This window comes from Sparus aurata, chromosome 24 (genome assembly GCF_900880675.1).
Source record: "Sparus aurata chromosome 24, fSpaAur1.1, whole genome shotgun sequence".
Lineage (NCBI taxonomy): Eukaryota > Metazoa > Chordata > Actinopteri > Spariformes > Sparidae > Sparus > Sparus aurata.
Window position 1 is genome coordinate 10,586,985 of NC_044210.1, and position 25,559 is coordinate 10,612,543.

At 42.8% G+C, this 25,559-nt stretch overlaps 2 protein-coding genes across 8 annotated transcripts in view; one reads left to right on the forward strand and one right to left on the reverse strand.

Moving 5' to 3' along the window:
- LOC115577220 (sodium-driven chloride bicarbonate exchanger-like) overlaps positions 1-11,740 on the reverse strand; it is a 44,951-nt gene extending 33,211 nt beyond the window's left edge. Inside the window, exons 1-2 of one of the 7 annotated variants that reach the window (XM_030410190.1) lie at positions 11,177-11,740; positions 9,597-9,626 (exon numbers count right to left, since the gene is read on the reverse strand). In XM_030410190.1, coding sequence (XP_030266050.1) covers positions 9,597-9,626; positions 11,177-11,224 — 78 coding nt within the window. In that variant the 5' untranslated portion in view covers positions 11,225-11,740. The other 6 variants (XM_030410189.1, XM_030410193.1, XM_030410195.1 and 3 more) reach the window with 6 other exon arrangements.
- Positions 11,741-13,296: 1,556 nt separating this feature from the next.
- On the forward strand, positions 13,297-23,654 carry stk24b (serine/threonine kinase 24b (STE20 homolog, yeast)). The gene is made up of 11 exons (XM_030410197.1): positions 13,297-14,260; positions 17,105-17,335; positions 17,667-17,723; positions 19,115-19,223; positions 19,547-19,704; positions 21,707-21,892; positions 21,976-22,124; positions 22,399-22,522; positions 22,765-22,833; positions 22,969-23,105; positions 23,225-23,654. The coding sequence occupies exons 1-11, from the start codon at positions 14,219-14,221 to the stop codon at positions 23,259-23,261; spliced, it is 1,299 nt and encodes a 432-aa protein (XP_030266057.1). The 5' UTR covers positions 13,297-14,218; the 3' UTR covers positions 23,262-23,654.
- Positions 23,655-25,559: the final 1,905 nt, after the last annotated feature.

Consider the following 25,559-nt stretch of genomic DNA (forward strand, 5'->3'; position numbering starts at 1 on the left):
TTCTACGGTAGCCCAGTGTGGACAAAGCAAACACTGGCTCTGAAGAGAGTTTTTCACATTTTTCACACTTTTGCAGGGATTGTAGGAGGTTTTTTTGTAACTAGATGCCCATTAAATCACACAAACTGGACCTTCAAGACCCAAACTACTTACATAACTCGCTACTTAAAGGCAATTTGACGCATCAAAGTCTGTTTACAGGTGTAGGGGAGTACTACTGCATGTGAAAAAAAAATTCACATCAAGTCTTTTGTGCCTCCAAGTGTGAAGTCTGATATATTGCCTCAAGTGAGTCAGCATCAGTTGGGTCTGAGGACTTCAAGTTTGAACATGAAAGAAGATCTGGAGGCGGGAGTTGGAAGGAAATAAGATGCCACTCATCATCTCTGCTTGAGGCTTGAGGAGTACACTTAAAATAAGCAAAAGTAATTCTCCAGCATACATACAGTATGTTTAGTTCTATAGCCTGAATAAAGGTTGTTGTTTTTTTTTTTTATCTTAGTCTTTTAAACATCCTTCCTGAAGAGACTTAAACCTAACAACAAAAATCTGGGTAATTTCCCAGACAAAACATTTAGCAACAAAACAAATCTCTAGAACAGCCTAAATCTGTCACAGGATTACCACCAGTGTTCCCCTCCGACGAACAGGTGTCCCCGGAGGCACTGAATCTAGAGTTACAGGTTTCCCACAGGTTGATATATTGTTTGCGGTGGTCGTAACCAAGCTGGATGTATCTGGGGGCTGCAAAAACTACCAATTGCACTTAAAAGTGTCAATACAGCAGACTTTTTCAATCAATCTGCACTGTGAAATGTGATTTTAGACAGGGGCCACCCAGATAAATTTTATTAAAAGGGAAACACTGGGGGCATTTCTAAACCTATTCATCCACCACCACTCAAAACCAGATTGCACACCTCAGGCTGCCCCACGTGCAGTCCGTGTCCCTGACCACTCTTCCTAATGAGTTTCATGTCTGACATTGTTTAACAGTGCCTCCGGAGGCTCGAGTGATTGACCCAAAAGGGCCGACAAAAGCCAGCGTGTCCTCGGCATCACCAGCCAGCCACCAACCTCGCTTTTGTAAACACATCTGGTGAAGACTGGTGAGCGGAAAAAGGACTAAAGATCGTGGGAAAGCGGTAAATAACACACATCCATGCTCTCACTGAATCCTACTAATGAATATGCATTGTTTTAAAACCTGACACGAGACAAAGGATGAGAAATCCGTCTCAGAATAATCCTGTCCACAACATCTTGCGGCGTGTTTTCAATTGATACAGTCCAAAAATAAACCCAGCCACGGTAGAAAGTGACCTGAAATGTGTCTGAACATCCTGCTCCAAAAACACTAACAAGACTTATCTTACTCTCTGAATCTCCTCGACAACTTGCTCCACTTTCCTCCTGACTCCGACCTCTCAATGTTAGTGTAGTTAAAGGTGAACGCCACTCAATTGAAACAAAGTGACAGCCCAGTCAGCGCTCCTCCACATGCGGACCACCCTGCCACAGCTGAAGAGTGAATGTAAGACTGGCTTGTCATAGCATGGTGTACAGCCTGGAGCTACTGTAGTTTGTTAACTTTGTTAACTAACATTGTCTGTATGAATGCACAGATTGTTGGAGGGCACTTTTAATGACAATCAATGACATTTTCATTTAAAGGAGCACATAGATTACGAAAAAAATTATGTCTCCTGTGGCTCAGAGGGAGCTCTAGAGTATGAAGACCTAATGATTTAATAATTACAGAAAGCCTGTATTACAGTCTGAAGGTGTGGAGAGTGGAAGAGGAAGAGGTCATTTAGGAGGCAGTAAGGGTCTAATGCAGTTCATCTTCCCATAGATAATGTTACATGACTCACAGTTGGAGCACCTCTTCGACTCAGATCAACATCAAACTCTCCTGTCTCCTCATGGGTCAAAAAGATGAATAGCTGCATTCGAAAATCTCTGATTCTTTGATAAAAGTTTGAAGACATGCCTGTGCACATAAAAACGAGAGGGCTAAGCATCCAATCACTGAGCTAAGCTGTGGACTAGCTTAATAAAGTGGTTGCAAAAATAAGTCTGATTGCATGTAAGCTTATGAGAAAATGACCCTACTTCTCGCTTGATTTATTACCTGAGTAGACAGTTTCCTAATGAGTTTATGGTCTCAATCACTAGTTTCAAGTCTATTTAACACAGTATGATTTTTGTAAATAATGGTCCCATTTAAAGTAAAATAAATTATAAAGCATATCCTACCCAGCTCTAACCAGTGTCCAAATATGATCACTTTTGGCTCCAAAAACCCAAGATGGCTACGGCCATAATGCCAAAATGATGGTGAAATGATGGTGGGTTTACTATCAATTAAAAGCTTAATTTAATACTGAATCAAAAGATATAACCAATTATATTTCCCTTTCTGTTTCTCCGTCCAACTCTGCTACCTGTGTTGAAGCTTTGCTAAGTTAATGTTAAGCTAGCAAGATAACATTACTCAAGATGACCTATACACATCTTGTTGTAAGCAGTTTTATGTAGGAACAACTACTTTCTACCGAACTGCCCTCCAATGATGCAGAAGGAAGCATACATTTACTCATGGACGAGGCTAGGAGTTTAAGCTAACAAAGCTGGCTAACGTTACACTTCAGTCAAAGAGGGCGCCAATAATGTTTAAATCCAGCGCTGGCATGAGCAAGAGCCTCTCCAAAAATATGGCTCTGACCTCATCTGTGATGATTTCGTGTATTCCACTAATGAATGCAAACAGACTACAGAAAAAACATGACTCCTTTTTTCAAAGACAAAAAAGAAACATGACTGCTTCACATCTAGCTCTCAGAAACCACTCATTTATTTTACAAGAGCCTGGTCCAATGATGAAAGGGTGAAAACTGCTTTCAAACTAATGCTTCAACTTTCAGTGATCACAGACATAGCAGTCGTTGCATTCGGAATAAGGATTAGTCTGCAAAACGCAAATGAAAATCTTTAATTTCATGTTTCATACAGTCAAATTTTTTACCAGCGCATGGGAACAAAAAACACAAAACGTAATGGAAAAACGGGTGCAACACCAGCCGGGCATATCAACTATCCAGTGATGTTTTCTTTCAGACATGACTAGTTATAAAACAACAGAGAAGATCTGTCCGAGTGTCAACAACAGATTTGTCTGAGAGCTTGTATTCCATTTTCTCGGCCAGTGTAAATCACAGACCTATTGATTCTCACAGGCTCCGTTCCAGGAATCTGTGCACATTATCACATCGCTCTCAGGGCAGCAGATACGTGCCCTGATTCCTGTGTCCTCCTGAGGCTTTCACGACAGCGGGGATGATTAATGTTTACATTACTATACCTTAAGATCTAGGACAGTAGGTGTGGGCTTAAAATCATGTTAGAGCGAGTAAGTTGCACACATTCTTCCACAGCAAGCTCAGAAACTATCCGAGCATGTGGCGTTTCATGCAAAATCCTTTGGTTTAAATGTCAGTCTATTAACTTCCAATCTGCTTTAGTGGACTTTGTATACATGCTGTATGAGAGTGATTTTATAGCTCGTAGCTAGCTAAGAGTGGAGATGGATTATCAGCAGCTGTACACGCCTTGTGATTGGCTGACAGCTTCTGTTGTCATGGTTTTCATCCCTACAGATGGCCATGGTTACTGTGGCAATAGCAGCAGGATCAGCATCGGCAGCATCACAGGGAAGAATATGCTAAATACACCGGGAGCATCTCTGCATCATCACTTCTCTCTAACCCCGTCAGACATATGGAGATGAGAGGTGTGGGCGCTGACCTCCATAAAAAGCAGGTTTTTAAAAGCTTTGAACTTGAAAAAAAACCAAAAAACTTTCTGCACGTCCTAAAAGCACAAAAACCACCAGACAAAAAAAAACCGATATATGTGACAAAAGTGCTCAAACACAAACAAATCCAGTGTTTCTGGCTTTTATTCGCCTTTTGTTCCCTCAGAGATCACCAGGGTCAGTACAGCGGGTATAAGCTCCTCACTCGCCCCAGAATGACAGTCCCATCTGTCAGCAAACAGACCCGGGACCTTTCGCATGCACATCAGCACAAGTGGCCCTCTCTGCAAGCCTCCCCATCAACTATACATGCATTAACATTCTGCGGTAAGCAAGAATGAAAGAGCACACGCAAAGCTTTTTCCGACAAATATTCCTCATCTACTGTTGGTACTATTTAACATCAATGTCACGACAATAGTGCAGTCAAAACAGTCTAAAATGTGGCTGGTTAACAAATGTATATTTCTGTATGTTGCCGGATTTGACAACACTCAGCAAATTACAGCAAAGCCACAGAAATGCTCTCTCTCTTACACATTGGATACTTTTGCAAGATCAGATTAACCTACCTGATATATAAATCCTTTACTGTGGTCCACTGAGAGCATGGTGTGCTTCCTTTAAGGTTGGGGCAGGATGCCCGCTAACTCCCCTTGTGCTTGCGGCAATGGTAAGACGAGAGGCTAAGGCTCAGGGCCTGAGCCCCGCTCTGGACTCAGAGTGTGTTTTTGTAAATGTATGTGAGAGTCAGAGAGAATAGCAGACACAGATAGAGTCAGCTCCTCAGTCAAAGCCTCTCCTCTCTTCTCCTCAGCCGCTCTCCTCAGCCGCTCTCCCCATGCTGGAATATGGCAGCAGCCTCACTCCGAAAAGCACCACGATTACTACATAAAAACAAAAGCACGGAGCTCAGCACAGCTCCGACTCTGCCTCTCCCTCTGCCTCCAACGGCTTTCATCCAGGGTAGCATCAAATGTTTCTGACAAGCGTCCATCCGCCAATCCCCCCAGAGAGATTAGCGCTCTGACATCACCGATGCTGTGCTGTGCACAGTTCTGCTCTGCTGAGCCTCCAAGCAGCTCTGTAGCTCTGTTACCTAAGAGAAGCCTGAGGTCGCAGGGAGTCAAATAGCACCATCTTGCATGAGGGTCTTCACACAGCCCCAGTCCACCTCACAGCTACAGTGCCACGGTCACTACACACCTCAAGCAGGAGAAGCAGCAAGCTTACCGTAAACAGGATGTGCATCTTTACGTGCATGCCTCTGTGTTTGCACAACCTACCTGAGGCGAAGAAGCTGTTCTCTGGCTGTAGTGCATCGTCAGCGAAACTGTGATCGAGGCACGGTGTGCTAGAAACAGATCCGGAGGAGCAAGCAACTATTTTTGCTGCACTGCCTGTCAAATTACAATAATGCTGTCTTTGTGGATCATGTCATCTGATACTTTTTAAAGATGACTTGTGATATTTTTACAGGTGAAGATGAGACAGCAAAACCACACTTAGCACTGCATCTCATTTTCCTCATCTTACCATCTGTCTCTCACGTCCTCTATCCAGCTCTGTACCCTCTACCTCTACCTATCTCCATGCCCTCTTCAGCTTCCTCTCCACTGACACTGCTATAATTAACCATGGAAAGGAGCACAGCCGGTCTAGGCTCCTAGCTGCGGTGGGGAAGGCTTCCTGCCTGCCTGCCAGTTTTGCACAGTTGGATCACCGAATCAAACAGCGATTTCACACTGATCCAAGAACAGCACGCTCAAAAGAACAAGCCCGGGCAGCTCCGGCAGACTTCCTCCGTCTGTTCTCGCTGGTCTTCTCCAATCCGACCAATCAACCAGCCCTAAGTGGACAGCCTGGCAGACGGCCTGCGATTATGTCAGGGTTGTAATTAGGACCACATCAGTTCAAATCCAAGTCATATCCAGGATCAGGTGTACTCGAGTTCAAGTCAAGAAGTGGTCAACAGAGGTTCAAGACTCAAGTGCTCAAAGCATTTCAAACAGCAGATTCACCACGGCAATGCTATTGATGCTTGATGCTTCACGAGCTAACGTGCAGACAACACAAGTGTCTAACAAGCAACTAAAGACAATACAACCTGCCTTTTCCTTTCCCTTGATGACTGGCAATGGCTCGGGATTGCAAAAAACAATGTAAAATACAGGATATGTCTCCATATTGTCCATTATTTTCTTCTTCTGGGACACCATGTTGTATTTTTGTTATACAATGCAATCATTCCAGCACACTAAGGAACAATACATGCATACACCTCTGTTTTGTTGTCTAAGCCTGTGTGAGCTGCCTCCTCCTATACTTGCAATTTAATTTGAATGGATAAATTCATTTTGTTGCTGCTAAGATAGCATTACAATGGCATTACTACCAGACGCATCAACTTCATGTGTAATACCCATGTGCTACTGTGCCTCATTTTCTTTTGTGCTGGTTTTCCTTTTTCCACTTCTGACAAAAGCCTGCCAGAGCTTCCTGTAGTTGGTCCAAGAGTGCGAAAGATAAAAAAAAAAAACAACTGACTGAACCATAGTTTCATTGATTCTATGCCGAGACCAACCTTCTTTTGTCAAAGGTTCAGCGGTTTGTTCCGGGCCGTGATCAGGGTGACGTTTCACACCTGTAATTTTGGTTTTGGATGAAACACAAATCCAAAAGACTCAAACAAGTCCAAGTCGGAGCAGATGAAAGGTGGTGAGTCAAAAAAAGAGTCAATACTGGCAGAGAATACATTCACGCTTTAGTTTACGAGCCAGGAATGCCCCCCAGATCCCCCGGCTCGTCTCTTTGAGCTGTTCCACAAAGCAGAAAACATTTGGTGAAAACATTTGGTGATGCTGCTCTCAGCCATGATGCTCCAAGCCATTGGAATAGCCTCCTGGATCTGCAAGGAGCTGAAAATACTGATACTTATAAACCTAAACTAAAAAACTACTGTATCTATTTATTTGGTGTCTTAATCTTATGGTTTCAATGTTTATACCCATTTTAATTCATTTGTTTTTTTTCATAACCCTTTCTTTTTTATCTTTATTTTACTGTTTATCATTGTTGTTCTATTCTATCTTACTTTGTCAACATTTTAACATGTAGTAGTTTATTTCACCTTCATCGTTATTTTCTATGGCTTGTATTTATCTTTCATGATTTCTTTTACTTTTCTTGATATCCCATTATTTATTCAATCACTTGTAAAGCACTTTGAACTGCATTTTCATATGTTTGAAAGGTGCTGTATAAATAAAGTTTGGTTGAATGATTAATTGAAGCTGAGTCCTCAAGGCTGTATTCAAGATTAAAGGAGTACTTGGACACTTCTGTAAATAGACTTATAGATAAGAACATAGATACCACTCTGATGGTACATGTAGCACTTGTACGGAATGCATCCTTTACTTCAAATATTCTACCAAGTAACCTCAGCTACTAAGGAGTCCAAGGGTTAAAACTGCAGTGATAAAACAACAAAGATGAGAAATACCCCCGCATCCCAACAATATCTAGGACTGAAGAAAGTTCTAGTAAAGAGAGGCTTCACAGTTTGGCCAGTGGCACACACTTTGTGCTCAGCCTTGTCCTCAGTCTGGCCCACAGCCCACAGTTGCATAAGCAATATGACATGCATGCATCAAAAGTCCTCTCCAGCCAGCTCGATTGTCTGCTTACACTCGCATCCTGCGAGCTCTTCAAAGCCATCTCACTTAACTCCCATTATCTATTGTTATTTATTTAGCCAGCCTGCTCTCAGCCTCGCGTGGTGGCTGCCAGATGCATGGTGACATGTGTGACAATTGTGATCTAAAAATACTTGACATCTGCTAAGCAAGCTGGCTAATTAAAGACCGAAACCGGTTACAGCTGTCCAATATTACTGTAGATTATAGATTATAGAAGACATGGATTAAGAACCATCACACTTCTGCCATCAGAGCCATCAACAGAATAAAAAAATCTGCCTATTTATTACTTTTTAAACTTTTATTGACTTCTTTACCTCTTCTTTAGATCCTTAACTTTAGTAAAACTACTAAAACAACTATTTAAAAATACTCCTTAACAAGTTAGACTCCTTCAGTCAAGGGTTAGGGTCTGATAAATTACATAATTAGATTTTTATTAATGATGCATCAATGTGTGAGCAACATTTTATTGTTGAAGTTACTCAAGTTGGAGCTAGTTTCATAGATAATTGGTAGTTTAGTCCAGTCCAATTTTAAATTTTTAGAGGTATAAAAAGTCATTTAAGTGAAGCCATCTGAGAAGAAAAGTCTCTTTGGTGGAACCATTAACATCTCGCAGACATCTGAAATGTGAAAACGGGCCCCAACGTTTACCTGAAGGAAATGCTAAATATTCTACTATGTTCATGAGCTGCTGTTTGATGTTGGGCAGGTACGGTACGGTAGGTTTTTATGGCAATTTAACCATGGCATTAATACCAACGGGAGACGGGGAGGACGCCCAGATCCTGGGAAGAAAAAGGATTTGTCCCCCCAATACATCATATCACACATTACAGGAAAACACAGTTATAATCATCACCAGTTTTCAATTACACTGCATAGAATTAAAGGTCGCCCATGTATTAGCTAGCGGTTAGCTGACATTTGCCAGCCAGCAATAGTAACATCAGCCAATCTTTGTAGATGTTTGAAGTCAATGAGAGAAGCTGGCAATGCAGTGTACTTTATTTTACTGGTAGTGTGACAGAGTCTCTGTCAGCAGAGTTACAGTACTACTTTTGGCGTCACCCTGCAAGATTTTCTCACGAGAACGTTTCATGTAATTGTCACCTCAAAAATTAATATCAGACTTTTACCCCCGGCTTCCCACTGATATCGGAAACTACACTAACGAAGGTGGTGAAAATGAACTTAAAACAAAAAAATTGCTTGTAGTAAAACCAAAACAAAGTGCTGAAAGATGCTAGAAGGTTCCATAGAGCTGAGGGGAACAGCAGAGCCAGGCGTTATTCTTCTGTTTATGCAGGCGCTATATGAGATACCTGTGACCCAAATATGATCATGTGATTGACATGTGACAGTGTTAGTTTTAGCTGCTTCAGTGATTCATTACATATTTTTTTAGAAGCTTATCGCATGTTTCAGTGTGAAATCTCTAAATCTGCAAAGTAACTTATAACTATGAAATACATTTCGTGGAGTAAAAAGTACCCCACTTTACTAGTTTAAGTATAGAATAGCAGAAAATGGCCATTATAATTATTATTTTCATTACTGATTATATTTTGCGATTGATTAATCGCTCAGTCTATAAAACATCAATATCACAATTGCTTCTCTTGTACAACAAACAGCCCAAAACCCAAATAATCTTCATTTACTGTCAGAAAGGACAAACAACAGCAGCACATTTCTGACATTTCTGCTTTAAAAATTACTGAAATGCTAAAGCGATTATCAAAATAGCCGGCAATTAATTTTCTTTCAGTTGACTAGTCTGGACATAAATAAGAACAGGTACCTCACATATAATTAATTACTTTCTTGAAGCTCTTTACAGACTTGCTTTATCCTAACAACAGTCAGTACATCTCTTCTGACCCCCTTTTTATTATCCTCGTGTTGCCCTTTATATTTCTTACTTTACTATTTCACTATTGATTTCTAGAGCTTGTGTTTTTAAACTACTCTCTAGCAAGTGCATTCAGTTGAGTCAAAGTTCATATTATGAAGCAAATCAATATGACATTTTTGCAGGGCAGATAAAGCGAGTAAGAGATCTGGGTACTCACCACTTCTTTATTTTCTTGGGGACTTTGTTCCTGCAAGTCAAAGAACACGAAGAATATCAGTCAACGGAACAAAAGCATTGTGGATACTTTACTGTCCGTTAAGAATTTCCTGAACATGTAATAAACCTGTCCCAATTCAAAACAACTCAGCAATTAGCAATGCTTCCTGCTGTAAATTAAGCATACTCTCATGCTTGACCTTGGGAACCTGGTAACCCAGAATGGGGCACAATCATTTTTTTTTCTTCTCATGTTGTGCTGGTGAGAAGTCCCTGAGATTCCCAACGTGCTTACACCTCACATACCCATGCACATCCCGGTGAAACCATGACAACGCGTTTGCTTGCCTGTGTAGGCAGAAGGGACTGGGGAAACAGCGATGAGTTACAACAACAGGAAGAGCAGCCACACTGCATTGAGACTGCAGGGGAAACAGAACAGCCATCCCACGCCACATCAGGCTTCACTGTTGGCGCTGGAAAACTGAGTCCTCATGTAACACGTCCACAAATAGGACAAAACAAGGAGGGTTATTGATTCGCCTCCGGAGCAATCGCTGCTTTCAAACAGGAGGCACGAAGCAGGCGTATTTCATCCCCCTCTCCTCTGTCTGTGCATCCAAGGAAGCAGCGGACATTTTTTTTCTTCCCTCCTCCTCCTTCTCTGTGCAGTCTCACCTGAATGCTAATGAGGGGAGGCTGACCTGCAGGAGGAGGATCTGCCGTCAAGTGGCTCAATGTGTTAGGGTTGAGACATGCTTGTTTGGTGTTGTGCCAACTGTTTCTGTCCTGTTGTACTCCGGCAGCATGAGCCCACTGGAAGGCATCTCAGTGACATATATAAGACTTTTGGATGCTTGCGTAGCATCTTTTGTATTTCTCAGGTTGATGGATGGGGATTCCAAGAGGAAGCGGCTCACGAGAAAGATTACTTTTTGCATGAATTTCTGTTGTGCTCTGAAAATGGGCCGACGCACCGGGTTATGAAGAATAATCCAGTGAAGCTCATCATGCAAAGATGTAAAGAGCATGAGCTTGTTGCATTCAACTGATGAAGCCCCCCTCTGTCTCCTCATTGTCAGGATCAAACACCTCGTGCTCTCATCACAGGCCTGTTAGACCTACAGCATCTACTCAGAGCAACAGCAGGTTTACACAAAGAGTAGAAAAACTGGGTCGATTTGATCTGGCTGAACATGTTAGGGATGAAAAAAAAATGTGAAACTCTAGCTGCTGTGTAACATTCTCTCTACGTGTACAGTGCATCACAAATGTCTTGTGTTTGAAAGATGTCATCTTTGGCTCAAAATATGAATTGTGCGCAAGGTGCAACCATCAATTCTGCCAATTTATGGTGCGCAGCATCCATGTTTGTCATGGGATCCATCGCAGGCACCAGTAAAACAGTCATAATATGGGTCAATTTGACATCCAGAGGTATTGAATATGAACCATACACTGATGGGACGTTTTATTCCAAAGAGAAATTACATAAGCTTCAGGCAGATTCATCTTGGTCTAAAGGCTCCAGGACATGAAATTGAACACAAACACAACAATAGCGCGTGTATTTGGTCTTACCGTTGGTAAGAGCGGCTCCATTTGAGCTCCTTGGTCCGTGATGTCCATCTTTTCTTCTCCCTGGCTTCACAATAGACACGTCGTGATGCGCTTCAGTCAAACGCTGCAAGAAGACGAGCTCTGCTTTTTGCTGATTTCTGTTTTGTTTGTTTGTTTGTTTTTTCTCTCCCTCTTCTCTCTCCCCACTCTCACATTCACCGGCCGGGTTTTCTCAAATGGAGGTAGCACAGCATTCCCGTCCTGCCCTACATAATTTACGCATGAAGGAGGGAGGTAGCGCTTCCCATTACACGCGTTTCGAGCCCCGGCGATGATGAGGCGCACTAGTGAGACGCGGAGCCGCCGTGCGCACACTACTTTTTTTTTTAATCCAGAAATTCACGTATGAGGGTCAGTCCTCACCAAATATGTGTTTACAGCCAAAATGAGAGAAGGCGCGTGTGTGGGTATCCCTCAATTTGTGAATTTAAAGCGACCTGGCGTTTCATCCACAGGGTACCTTCGCTCTTATAGGCTGCGATTTTAATTTTTAATCTAGATTCTGTGGGGATTTTTGTGTGCTTTCACCCACAGACGTCAGACGTGCACTCAGCGAGCAAAGCCATCAGAATGTGCCTTGTTTGGACGAACCATGTGGGGTTCCTGCGCCATTCAGGCCCTTTGTTATCAGGACAGGTTGGAAACACCCGCAGCCATTGTGATCACAGACCTACAGCCCAGACATGTTATATTAAATGCTCTTGGCTAAAGGCTGCAGTTATGTACTGGACATCCCGTTATTTGTAGCTGCGGCACGCGATGGTGCACCGGCATCAGCATCCAGATTACACAAGGAGGCTGCTGCAGGGGAGGGTTATACTCTGGCGCCCTCCTCTGGAGAGACACCGGAAACATCAATTAGCCTGCGAGGCATGGGCAGGAAGAGCACTGGAATTTGATTACTCACAATCCAATTGTGTTATCTCAATTGCACTCAAACAACTTCAATTAAACGTGAATGTTCCATCTTATATTCTTACATAAACTGTTCAAGTAAAATGCATCTATCATGTTGAGTCAATGTAAATACATCTAATAACTTAAATTAGATCAATGCAGACGTATAGGCTACATGAAACCTTGTGATTGTATTGAATCATTATGTGCAAAAGTTAAGCTGATGAAGATTCAGTCATTATCCACTCACCGTCATGCTGATGGAAAGTTTGGGTGATGTGTTGATAGTCCATAAAACATTCCTGCAGCTTCACAGCAAAACAGAGTCGCAGCTTTCTCTTAAACAACTGGAGTAGAAGGAGATTTGTTTTAAAAACGTAGTAAAACAATGGAAAATATAATAGAAAAACGGCTCCATGCGGCTCGTCTGGGGTAATTAAAGTCTCCTAACACCCTAAGATCCTAAATTGACTTAATTAAAAAGGCGTCTAAATGATTAAACCCTTTTGTAAAGTTGAAATCCCACTGTAGCTGAGCTAAAAGTGTTTTTCTCTTTAGTTTTTTAGACAAGCCCCCATCTACTTCAGTTGTTCAGGACTCAAGCTCCAGAAATGTATTAAGGATAAAAAACATTCCCAGATTTTCAATCAGCATGATCATTTTGGGTGGGATTTATCCTTTCATGTGAACTTCCACATCAACATAATGTGTTTTAAGCATGATGATGACAGCGCTCAGTCATCGAGGTCCTGGTGATTCTAAATGCTATTTCATAGGCAACATTATTTTACATAAAAGTAATGCATTTCAAATAGTTCATTCTCTGTCCTGTGATAAATTATACATCTGACGTGTATTACATGAATGTTAGTATTAAAGAGGATATAGATGCTATGATCTAAGGTGTTATTTATGAAGACTAATGCAGTCTTTAATGATAAAAAGTAATCTCAGTGTGATTACCAGGGAGCCTAAATCAAGAGCAGTGATTCCCACGTTGAGGCAGTGGCTCCAGGGTCCCTGACAGGCTTCCATAGGGTCCCCTACTAATCTGAGAAGGGATTTAATCAGTACCTTTCATTTTATTCAGCTGTGTACAAGATAAAGTGGTTCATTAATTAGCTTGTTGCACTTTCTCAGGCTGTCTGGACCAAATCACCAGATTACACTTTATCTCCTGGAATGCCATCTGATTGGAGTCTGTGGTACACACAGCCGCAACAACGCAGTTTAATACGGATCTATGTAAATACCACTGACTCAACAACTTTTGGAACCTCGGTCCATCCACCTGTCACCAGCACCTGGTGAGAGAGCAGTCAGGATGTTGTTGTTGATCCGGATCCGGATCCGCCCAGCCAGGCGTCACAGCACCGACAAGATGGCCGAGAGTACGGGACGAAAGTGAGGGAGGAAACAAAAACACTGGCGAGCTATCCTTGCCGCAGATGCCAGACCTGTAGAGCTGCCGAGGGGACGACAGAGGAAAGCTAAAAGCTCGGTGGTCGGCTTGGTCAAGACACCGCTGTGTGGGAGACATCTGCGGTATGCAGACAGATCGTCCTCGGAGCCAGCGCGCTGACAGAACGTTTGTCAGGTTGTCTGCGTCGGCTAGCTAGCTAGCGAGCTAACCATGTTAGCTAGCTGACAAAACCGTTAGCGAGAGAATACGCTTTCAGAAAGTGACAGTTGGGTAATTTTAAGATACATAATTGTTGCCACTTCTTTGTGTCGTTTGTTGCTGCAGAGAAAGTCCCCTGAGTGGGAAAACTCGGATTTAACCCACCACTTGGCGAGCTGGTTAGCAAAGTAACATTGCGGATTTCTTGTTTGCAGCTACAGCGTTAGCAATAGCGAACGTCTGTTAGCTTGCTCAGCTGTTTTGGATGACTTGGGGTTGTTCCGACACGGGGAAGGTACACCAGCGTGTGTGGAAGGACATTTTCTCTCCACATATAAATACCTGAGACGGTTCTTGGTAGGCCTGTGTCGCCGGGCTGTCCTGGAGGACTGCTAACATTAACCGCAGCGCAACCGGGACTGTAAACATAAGTGAAGCCGACGAGAGCTGCGCGAGGTCGAGGCGCAGATCCAGTCAGCATCACCATGGCCCATTCTCCTGTTCAGGGTAACCTGCCGGGGATGCAGGTAAGCCAAATGTCCTTTCAGTTTACAATAAGTAGTTGAGGTCAGTGCCAGAACAAAATGTTCGCTCTGTGACTCCCTGCTGTGGGCTTGTGCACTGCACACCTACCCAACTCTGTGATTTTTGGGCATCTTTGGACTCGAGTACACCTCGTGAAATCTCATAATCTCGCGGTCGGACGTCGGAAATATTTCACATACCATGATGCACCAAAAGTGTTACATAGTAATGCTGCAACAGGAAGAATAAAAATGCATCCGAGCTGTATTAGTGATGTCCAAATTAGTCCAAGGGACAGACATACGCACTAAACCCAAAATTCCAATATTTTAGGCATGACGTGAAAGCACCCGAGCTCTGTGGGTCCCCTGTACAGTGGAACTATTATGCACACATGAGCCTTGTTCCTGCCTCTGCTGCTATCTTTAGGGTTGTGCCTATAGGGGATAATTGTGTTGGGTAGATAACTAGAGGAGATAACTGTGTTCCTAATGTAAACTGCCTCATGCACCAGATTATATCCCACCCCCCTCCCTGTGCAGGCTTGTTAGCAGATACCTCGGGTTGGGAGCTGAATGCATGCAGAATCAGAATCTGGGGGAGGATGCATCAGAGGCAGACAAACTGCTGGGATTTTGGCACCATTAAAGGCTCCAGTCCATTTAGAGGATAATAACTCAGCTATCTTGTAAAGACGTTTTTTTTTTTTTTTTCCCTTCCTCCTGCCAGTCAGGTGGAGAGCGATTGTTCTTAAATTAAACTGCAGGACACAGAGGCAAGTGCAATCAAAGTTTCAGCTTGTCAGCTGGATTTTTCTTTACTTTTTCTTTTTTTTTCTTTTTCTTTTTTTTTTGGTTGTTTTAGCAGTAAGGTCTAAATCTACCACTGTAAGCTGTAAATCAGACTACAGAACTCATGTTCCAGTGCCACCCCTCGGTCCCAAACAAGGCATCTTACTGTTAATGAAATATGACTCATCATTTTATTGCATCCTAATCCCCTTTCCATTAGCTGAATCACTCTCAGTTTCTTAAATGTATCACCTCCACGGCACCAAAAAGATCTCTGCTGGTGACATAAGGATCCCTCCTTGCGTAAGGCAGCCGCTTCATTTTTAGCAATCTCAGAACGGGCGTATTGACCCTTTTCTCTGCTCCGAAAAAAGGTCGTAAAAGGAAGTTGTTTTTGTCAGTGCCTGCTCTTGTGTTTCCCACATAACAGCCTCTGGAGAGTTAAGTCATTTCAGTTCACTTCCTGCAGCGTTCAGTACAAGTGTTTCGGGCCTTTTTTTTTTTTTTTGTTCTCCCTCGTTCACCGCTCAGATACACATGCCACCCCAGAAAAGTTGGAAATGGGACTTGTCATTTGATTAACTAAACACATTTTCAGCTTCTTTTCAAATACCGACGACCGCAACACACTTTGAAATCAGGCAACAGCACCGGGTTTGTCTCTCTTGTCCTTCTAGCCTCAAGAGGAGTTATAATTATGTCCTAAAGCACCAGCGGGCTGTAAAAGTAATAGGATGTTTTTTAAGATTTGTCATCATTTTTGTCATATTTAAAATGATCTGAATAAGAATCTACATGAGATTCAACGCAGGCATCACAAATTCATCATTAATCTTTATAGTCTTAATAAGGTGCCTACGATGATGTGATGATGACCTCCACCTCCTTTTGAAGCCTGCTGTTGGCTCAGTTGGTGCCTGAAGGAGAGTTTTGTGGTTGGACATAATTGTAGGTCTTCCTCCAAAACACTGAGGAATGAACACAGAAGAATCATGCCAAGACTCTGTTAAAACCTACTTTTAGATTCTTTATGGAAACTGGAAAAAAGTCATAGAAATGTTCCGACTCACCCCTCCAAGTTTTGGACCATTGTCAAACAAACGTCGCCAGTACAGCTGCAACGATTAGTCAGTTGATTAGTGATCACCAGAAAAACTATTTTGATAATCAGTAAGCTAGTTTTTGTTGGACAGTGTATTGTCTCAGAAGAAAGGACTGAAGAACTAATTTGTAATTCTTCATATTCAGACATTGAATTTAAGAAATGATCAATTAAAAATGCTTCGGCACTTTTGGTAACATTCTTATGTAAACAAACATGCAAGTAATCTCAATGCACTATATCGAGGTCAGCAAATATGGGCAATACATATAAATGCGGGAATGTACACATATCAGTACGATGATGAGAAATGTACCATAAATCAATAGCAGAAGTGTCATGACAGGCCTCTTATCATAAACCAATTCCTATTTTTTGTCATTTTTCATGCAAAGATGCCATAAATTTGCTATTTCAGCCTCTCAAGTATAAATATTATATGCTGCTTTAATAGCAGTTTTATATCATTCCAAGTTTAATATATATTGGTTTTGGTCTGTTAGTTGGACAAAACCAATAATTTGAGGGCACACCGTTGGATTCTTAGAAACTGTTTACTGATATCTCATTATGTATTCCAATAATGGACAAAAGAGTCAACAGACAATTAACCCCAAACATGAAGTAGGGCATTGACTGAATAAATAATTTAAGATGCATATTTTGTGTTATTTAAATAATTTTTAACGTGCATGTTATCCGATTGTTACACTCTCTCCCTTCTTATTCTCCTGTGTCTCTCTCTCTGTGTACACAAACAAAAGGTGTTGCAATGAATGAATTAATGTATCCTGTAAGAATGGCACCCTGCTGGTGTTTCCTATTTACTCCCCGACATTCAGTTCTTTTCAACCGCTCCTTTTATCTTTTTCTTTTTTGCCCCTTTTTCCTTTAAAAAATCCGCCTCCCTTTTCCTCCCCCTGCTTTGTTCCCCCTCTCCCATCAACCGCCAGAATGCCAAAGCTGACCCGGAGGAGCTGTTCACCAAGCTGGAGCGCATTGGCAAGGGTTCGTTTGGCGAGGTGTTCAAAGGCATCGACAATCGCACCCAGAAAGTGGTGGCCATCAAGATCATAGACCTGGAGGAAGCGGAGGACGAGATCGAAGACATTCAGCAGGAGATCACGGTGCTGAGTCAGTGCGACAGCCCCTTCGTCACCAAGTACTACGGCTCGTACCTGAAGGTTTGTTACCAAAAGGTTAAAGTCGACAAAATGTGCTCGGTCCGTTTTTTTTTTGTGCATCAAACCTCCGAGTGAACAAATGGGATGCGACATGAAAGGATCTCTCTTCCTCTACCCACCTTTTCCCCGAATAATCCTGAATTAAAAAGGGATTAGCTTCAGACGGCTTCAGACACCCACCAAGCCCTTATTAGTGTCATCATGACTTGTTTAGGAATGCACCTGGCTCTTGACGCCTCACAATAAGCCAGTCACCACCTTTTATTAACCAGCTTTGAAGTGCACCATAGTCTCTAACAACCCCTGTCTTCCTCTGTCTCCGCTCTTCCAGGACACTAAGTTATGGATCATTATGGAGTATTTGGGCGGCGGCTCCGCATTAGATCTGGTAAGTGATTCCTGCTTTATGTTTTTGTCGCACTGAGCTCCGTATTGTCTCCCTGATTACCCCAAAAAGACAAGAAAACATCAGTGTTTTCCCAGAAAATTGGTTTGCGGAGGAGGGAAACACTTCTTGCCAACTGCCTCAATACAGCGAGAAAAACAACATATTACAATAACAACACAATACACTGCTATCTGACGCTTACTCAGTATTGTTTGATTCATCTGCGTCTTTTTTGTTACTAACATAAACCATCTCAATTCATATCAATGATAAACAGAGGCAGTGACGCACTCGATAACTTTGGCGCGGACTAATTTTAATAACCCTTTATAAACACGTGTGCTTCATGTAAATAATGCAGTTAGTAGCTTGGAGGAGCTCCAGTAAGGGCCGGTTAGAAGTAGCATAAGCTGCTAAGATTAGCGTTACTCATGTTAACAGCACTCTGCCAGCCCACACATCAGCTCCTCAATTTGAAGACTGCAAGCGCGAGGATTCCTCTCGCGTTTTGGTCCGTCTTTTCAGCCGTACTATTTTGCTTGCATCACGACATGCTGCTCTAATTGATTACTGCAAAAGTAAATCTGCTGTAAGTGATATTTCTTTAATCCAATAAGGACGGACAACTCGATACAGAGGCGGGACTGTCTGCTCATGAATGGGCAGAGAGCGTGTGGTGACGTAGAGAGGAGGGAGGGCATCGCTAACTGCAAAACAGACAGGAAGTCAGCTAAAACGGCCAGAAGATTTACAGCAGCTTTTAATGAACATGCGTCACCTGCTGAATCTGTATCTTGTATCTGTGTCTGGTATCCGTGCGATGATGGTTGAATGGTCTCCTCAATTATTCATTACTTGACTTTTGCTGTATAAAACGTGTCAGGAAACGTTGAGCTGTGCTTTTTCCTCTTCCCTTTTCCCTTTGTTTAGATTTGGGGATATCAGCTCAGGCACACCCAAATGTAATCAAGTTCTGGTGCTCAAAGTGCCAAAAACTCTCCCTCACCTCCTCAGCTTTCTGTCTGAGTCGAAGGACACGGTTAATCCCAATCATCCATAATTCCTTTTTTAAAGAGGGCTCAATAATGTTTTTTCAAACAGCGGGTCACTGTAGTTTTTTGCAGTTATTACTCAAACAGGAAGAAATTGCACATTTGTTGGGGACTATATTCAGTGGCGGATGAATCCCTTGTTGGTGTGGGTGCTTTCATGAGATGTCAATCAAAAAGTTTATATATCACCGCACTTACTCTTAAATGTTCTTTTAGGCGAGTTGCTCCTTTAATTCATAATCAAAGTAGTGTTTCTGCCCGTAGAGAAGTTACTCCTCGCTAGTGCTCTGCTGTCATCCGTAGTTTTGACCTGGTTTGTGTTTGTTTGCCCTTCTGAAGATGGAGCCCGGAGCTCTGGACGAGACCCAGATCGCTACGATCCTGAGAGAGATCCTCAAGGGCCTCGAGTACCTGCACTCTGAGAAGAAGATCCACAGGGATATCAAAGGTAGCTGACCGACTGAGAGTGCTGCTATTAGAGGAAGCAGGTTTCAGCTGACTAAATGGCATCAGTGTGCACACACAAATATCACATAGCACGTTAATGGTATTGACGTCCACTTACGGTTTCATTCATTATATAGTTCACATTTCCCCGGGGGGAATCGAGATGAACGCTGCGGCGGCCGGCTAAAAGGCTTCTCACCGTCGTTCCCTCTTTATTAAATAAATTGCCGCCGCAGATAATAAACGGCATTGACAGAAGTGTCTGATGATGCGGCACAGCCTCTCACTCACGCCAACCGCCCATCTGTCCTCCCTTCTCCACAGCTGCCAACGTGCTGCTGTCCGAGCAAGGAGAGGTGAAGCTGGCAGATTTCGGTGTGGCGGGTCAGCTCACCGACACCCAGATCAAACGCAACACCTTTGTTGGCACGCCCTTCTGGATGGCCCCCGAGGTCATCAAACAGTCGGCCTATGACTCCAAGGTAAGGTTGTTGTTATACTCGACACTCGTTGTTATATTATTATTTATTTAAGCTGTGCATTCTTGCGACATTGATTTGCATGTCTCTTGTCAAATACCAGTTAGCTTTCAAACAGTGCTAACAGCTACAGTACCACTTTAAAACAGGGTAAACATATCATATTCACCAGAGCTATTAATGGTGTTAATAAATCCAAATTAAGGTTCTCTAACTCCATGTTTTACATTCTATAGTAAGGTCTTGCTCATAACTAATACAGTATTAGAACCTTTGTAAGTTGATAATTGTCAAACTACAAATATATTCATTAGAAAAGACCGTACTTTTAAAGAGTTATAATGCCCAAAGCATATGATCATAATTCATGTTCAGCATCCTTACTTATTTGAGTAAGAAGACATTAAAAAGTGCTAATAAAGAGCCAGTATGCTATTGATATTCAGCTAATAAGAACCTAATTAATGGTTAATATGTGTTCCCTAATATGAAGTGTCACCATAGCTAATACTGTTGGACTGCGCCCTGTTCAAATTGTGTGAACATCACAGTGGTGTCGACGCTGAAGTGACAAACAGCCGGAAGCTGTTGGCTTCCTATGTACTTTATGTTTTTTGACACTTCTAATGGTGTAATGCAGTGAAACAGTTAAATAGGTCATCTGTTCTCTACAATGAAGATGAATTGAACTGGTCTGGTAATAGTTTATTTTGGTTAAGTAAAATATGTATTAGCATTTGAAAATTAAAATAAAGTCTAACAACATTCTGCAGTGGTGCGCCTAAATAAAAGAGTTTGGCACACCAGTGCAACCAGTGTAACAAAAAAAAAACTAGGGTGGAGTCCTGGTAATACAGAAGTCAGAAAGTACTGTCTGAATTGTGTTTTTGAATCGTACAAGTCAGAATGGGTCAGAGCTAAACTGGAAGGAAAGACTAGAAAAGCACAGAAAGTTGATGAATGGACGTTTCCCCCTCTGCTGCAGAGAGTTTCTTCACTGTTTTTTTCCATCTTCTACCGCACAAGTAAAAAAAACTAGCAAGCCAACCAAAAAGTTTGCACTCCCTCATAGTGAACAGCTTTTTCATTATCTTTCTTAAACGCTCGACGTATTCAGCTAGCTAATGAGACGTGCTTTAGGTATCTGTTTAGCTCAGTTCCCGTCACTGCCACATTTGACAGTTTTTCCCTGCAGATGAAGTATTCAGCTGCGGGACAACCGCCGCTACCACAGCCACCTCCCTCCCCTCCACAAAAAGTCAGAATAAACCAGGCAGCTTTCACCCTGAGGGCTGAAATGTAGCAGCATTTCTTTCCTTTCAGCTCTATTTCCAGTGACAAATCTTTCCAGGAAAAAAGCATGTCGCGTTGCCATGACAACAGGCAGCTGTGTGTTGTCGTCAGCAGTCTCAGCTGCTGCATAATTGATAATGTTTTTAATACGCTTCTCCCGTTATGATGCTTTAAAACGTGATATAAAGAAAGCAGTTGTAAACATCAAACTCCTACAAATCAGACAACATATTTGCAAAAAAAAAACACCTCTACACGGCACCTTTAAGACACCCCAGGGTGCAGTAACACCCACTTTAGGAGCCACTGATTTTAAGTATGTGCTTCTCTGTCGAGCTGCAGTCACTTCTGGCAGCCTGTGACTGACTTTTAGTATGAAGTCAGTCTAGTGTTTGGCTGCTTCCCTTCACTTCCAGCTATTTTGAGCCCAGTTTTTGGCCGCTGCACCCTCCTCTGGTGAAAGGTCAGGGACTTCTGAAGAGGTTGTGATTCATTTGCTGCACTTACAGTAAGTGCATCTCAGCAGAATCTGTTTTTTTAGAACACTAGAATTAAAAAGCAATGTAGAAAAAGTACCGAAAGTTTGAGGAAGGTCAAAGCTGCATGCAAACGAGGTGTTGGATTAACTGTGGAGGGAGGGGATATTAGCAGCTCTGACTGTTGGGTAGAAGGTTTTTTGTATTAATATGATGTGTCTGGGTGTGCGCTCCAGGCGGATATCTGGTCTCTGGGCATCACAGCCATCGAGCTGACGAAAGGCGAGCCGCCTCACTCGGAGCTCCACCCCATGAAGGTTTTATTCCTCATCCCAAAGAACAACCCGCCCACGCTGGAGGGCAACTACAGCAAACCGCTCAAGGAGTTCATCGAGGCCTGCCTCAACAAAGAGCCCAGTTTTGTAAGTTTTTTTTCCTATTTGGGGATTAACTTTTCGACAACTTTTTCGGTGTGCTTCTCATGCCCATCTCTTCGATTCCACAGAGGCCAACTGCCAAAGAGCTGCTGAAGCATAAGCTGATCGTCCGCCATGCGAAGAAGACCTCCTACCTGACTGAGCTGGTGGACAAGTACAAGAGGTGGAAGGCAGAGCAGTCGAGAACCACAGAGTCCAGTTCTGATGAGTCTGACTCGTAAGTCTGAAACTATCCTCCCAACTTCAGATAGAATACACTATTTGCATCTCTTTTTATTTTCACTGCATGCTATTACGCCAGCAGCTCTTTTCTCTCCTATCTGTGCTAAAGTAAATTTGACACCAACACATCCTGCAGAGCGAGAGAATCGTCCTCCGAGCCCTGTTTTCCTCCCACATCAGTTACAATGAGCTTTAAGCACTTAACATGCATGACTTCATTACTCATCCTGGTAAATTTGAAAATATCTTTTTCATATCTGTCCGATCAGAGAGCAGGATGGCCAGGCGTCGGGCGGGAACGACTTTGGCAGCGACGACTGGATCTTCACCATCCGGGAGAAGGACCCCAAGAAGCTGCAGAACGGGGAGGGGCAGTCGGGGGCAACAGACCAGGTGAGACGACTTATTCTTTAGGTGATTAACAGTTTCCAAAAGCCATCATCTCCCTTCTGAGTGAATGATTTTGCAGATATTGTGCACTATTTCTCAAGCACTAACCCACGATGGCATAATGTTACTTGGGGACATATGCGTCCTTTGCTCATTTAAAGGGATTCTCCCTAAGGTGAAGCCGCACTACTTTTAATTTCTTTCCACTCCTGTTGTTCTGATGTCTCTCTCTTCTCTTTCCACAGACAAAAGACATTCCAAAGAGGCCTTATTCACAGAGCCTGGCCACAGTAATCTCTCCCGCGTTAGCTGAGGTAAGGAACAGTTTGGCGCCCATTAAGTTTTCCTCCGTCAGACTCATGATTAGCCCTTTTGTTGAGGAGTTTTTGGTGCCTGAAATTGACCCTTCGTCTCTTAACAATCTAACCTTCCTTCCTCCTCATTTCCAGCTCAAGGCGAGGCAGGAGCAGGTGAACGGGAACCCCATGGTCCTGGATGAGCTGAGGGAGGCCATCCTTATGGCCGAGGAGGCCTTCCCCGGCATCTCCGATTCCCTGGTGGCTCACATGGTCCACAGGCTGCAGAGGTAACAGAGTAACTGTGATAGTAATTTCACCCAAATTCTGCCTTTGATCAAGATTTGAAGGATTATTTCATGCAGCAGATGATGATTCTCTTACCGTTGGTGTTGTCTTTTTCTTGCAGTTTCTCCACAAGCAGGACGTCCTCCTCCTCCCCCTAGTGATTGGCTCTCTGCCCCAGCCCTGCTCTCCCAGGCCCCCCAACCCCCCCCAACACCACAGCCACAGGTCAGAGGGTTAAAAGCCAAGGGTCATGTCATTCAATACCAGCTGACCACGTTTGACCTCCCGTGTCGTGGGGGGGCTAATCTAGCCTGTAAAAAATTACTGAACTCCGGCGCGGAGGACAACAGAGAGACTCTGGAGAGCTTCTTTTAGCCACTTTTGAGAGGAGACGTTCAGGGGACGGCAGAACCCGCGGATCGGCTGCGATGAGACTCAAAGTCGGAGCGAGTCAGACTCTGGGCTCTGCGAGACTCCTCCAGCCTCACACCGAGGCGTCTCCACACGGAATTTTGCCCGACAAGGAGCCCCCCCCCCCCAAAATCCAAGACTTTAATCCCCCTCTTAATGCAGGCGTCATATCCCCAGAACCTCTGAAAGCATGCTTGATGAACCTGCAGGGATATTATCTTTGTGTGCAAGCTGCGTGTGTGTGCGTGCACCTGCGAGCGTGATTGTCTGTCTGTCTGTGTGTATGTATGTATGTATGTATGTATGTATGTATGTGTGTGTGTGTGTGTGCACGTGTGCGCTCACGTATGTAAGACTCCCTGTTAAGGCAAATTGCAGCATTCTTAATGAAACCTCAGGTAAAGTGCTTTAAGTGGACTTCGAGGCAGTGGGAGGAGGGGGGAGGGTAAGGGGGGAGGGGGGGGGGGTCGCCATGCTGTACATGATTACGAGTTGTCATTGCGGGAAATGAATCACTGTGTACAAAATGGTCATGCGCATTTTGTAGATATTGATAATGTTTAAAAAGTAGATATTTAAAGATTTCAAAAAGTTACTCCAAGAGAAAGAACAGAAAATGCCTTGCCTTTTTGAGATACACACGTCTACGTTCTGGCATTTCATCCGAGACTTCAGTTTGTTTTCTTTTGCTCGTCGGTGAGTGAAAATTCAGTATTCGCCAGTGTTTTCCGACTAAGCGACTGAGCTCCAATCTTCCATTTCAATCACCTGCTGAATCATCGGACTAACTATGATACTAAGCTTACTTTGTTTAGAGGCAGAAGCGTTTCCTTTGTTTTTGTAGTCAGGGGGAAAACTCCTCCCTGTACTTATGTTTAGACAATTTAAGTTTTGAAATTGTTTAGGTCAAGAATGAAGGTAGATCTGTGTCGACAGTGGCTCTTTTAATAATAATACAGAGTAGAGCCGAGGACAATTGCAAGGAGGAGCCACTCGCTGATATCATGTAAAGTATTACTTTTCCTTGGCTTGTACTTTATCTTCACTTTAAAAGTGGAGCTGAGGAGTAACCGGCAAGGACCATCGTAGGCAATCGCATCGTGACACTCGCTCACGGCCAAACTAAACCGTAGATCAGGACGAGTCAAGCTGCAGAAATCAACGCCATCTTTATTTCCTTCACTCCAGACATTTCTGTTCTCACTTCCACACCACGCTAGAAGTGCCATGTCGTCTTTTATGCTTTCACCAGATGTTTGTAGTATGATTTGCACCTTTTTTTGTTTTTTTAATTTTCAGATCAGTTTTTTGTTTTGTTTTGCACTTTGAAAGTGTGTCGAGTATTTAAAGAAACCTGTAAGAGGAAAAAAAAAACAAAAACGAAAAAAGTTGCTAATAGCCATGTTTTACTATATATGTTTACTTAAGAGTTCCAGAATTTACTACTGTGCTAATGCAGCAATAATGTTGAGGAGTTGCATCAAGACGCACTTGTCAACACAGGGATTGAAAGAAATTAAGAAATATCTGATATTTTTATAACTGCAAAGAGTTAAGTATGGAAATATGGAATGCTTTATGGATATGGGCACCTGCCTCCGGCAAAAAAATATCTATACCTTACAGAAAAACATATGCTACGGAAATAACTACAAAATGTGTACATTTGGTCTCCTTTATCATAGCTGACAGTTTATAGTACTGTATATAATCTTTGCTTGTGTCATTTGAGAATTCCCAAGTTAAATGTAAGCTCCTTGTAAGCTTTCAAAGTGACATGAGAAATAAAGATCTAATGCTAACTATGACGTGATAAGAGTATGGCTGATTATTACCTTTACCAAGGAAGTTGTGTTTTCACCTCTGTTTGTTTGTCGTATGCATGTGGTACATGGGGGGGGGGGGACTGCTAATTGCAAAAAACGGACAAGAAGTTAGCTTAAAGTACACCAATGCTTACAGCAGCTTCAAGTGAAATGTCACAAAAGAAGACAACTTCATTGATGAACATGGTAAACATACGGTCTGCTAATCGTCAGCACGTG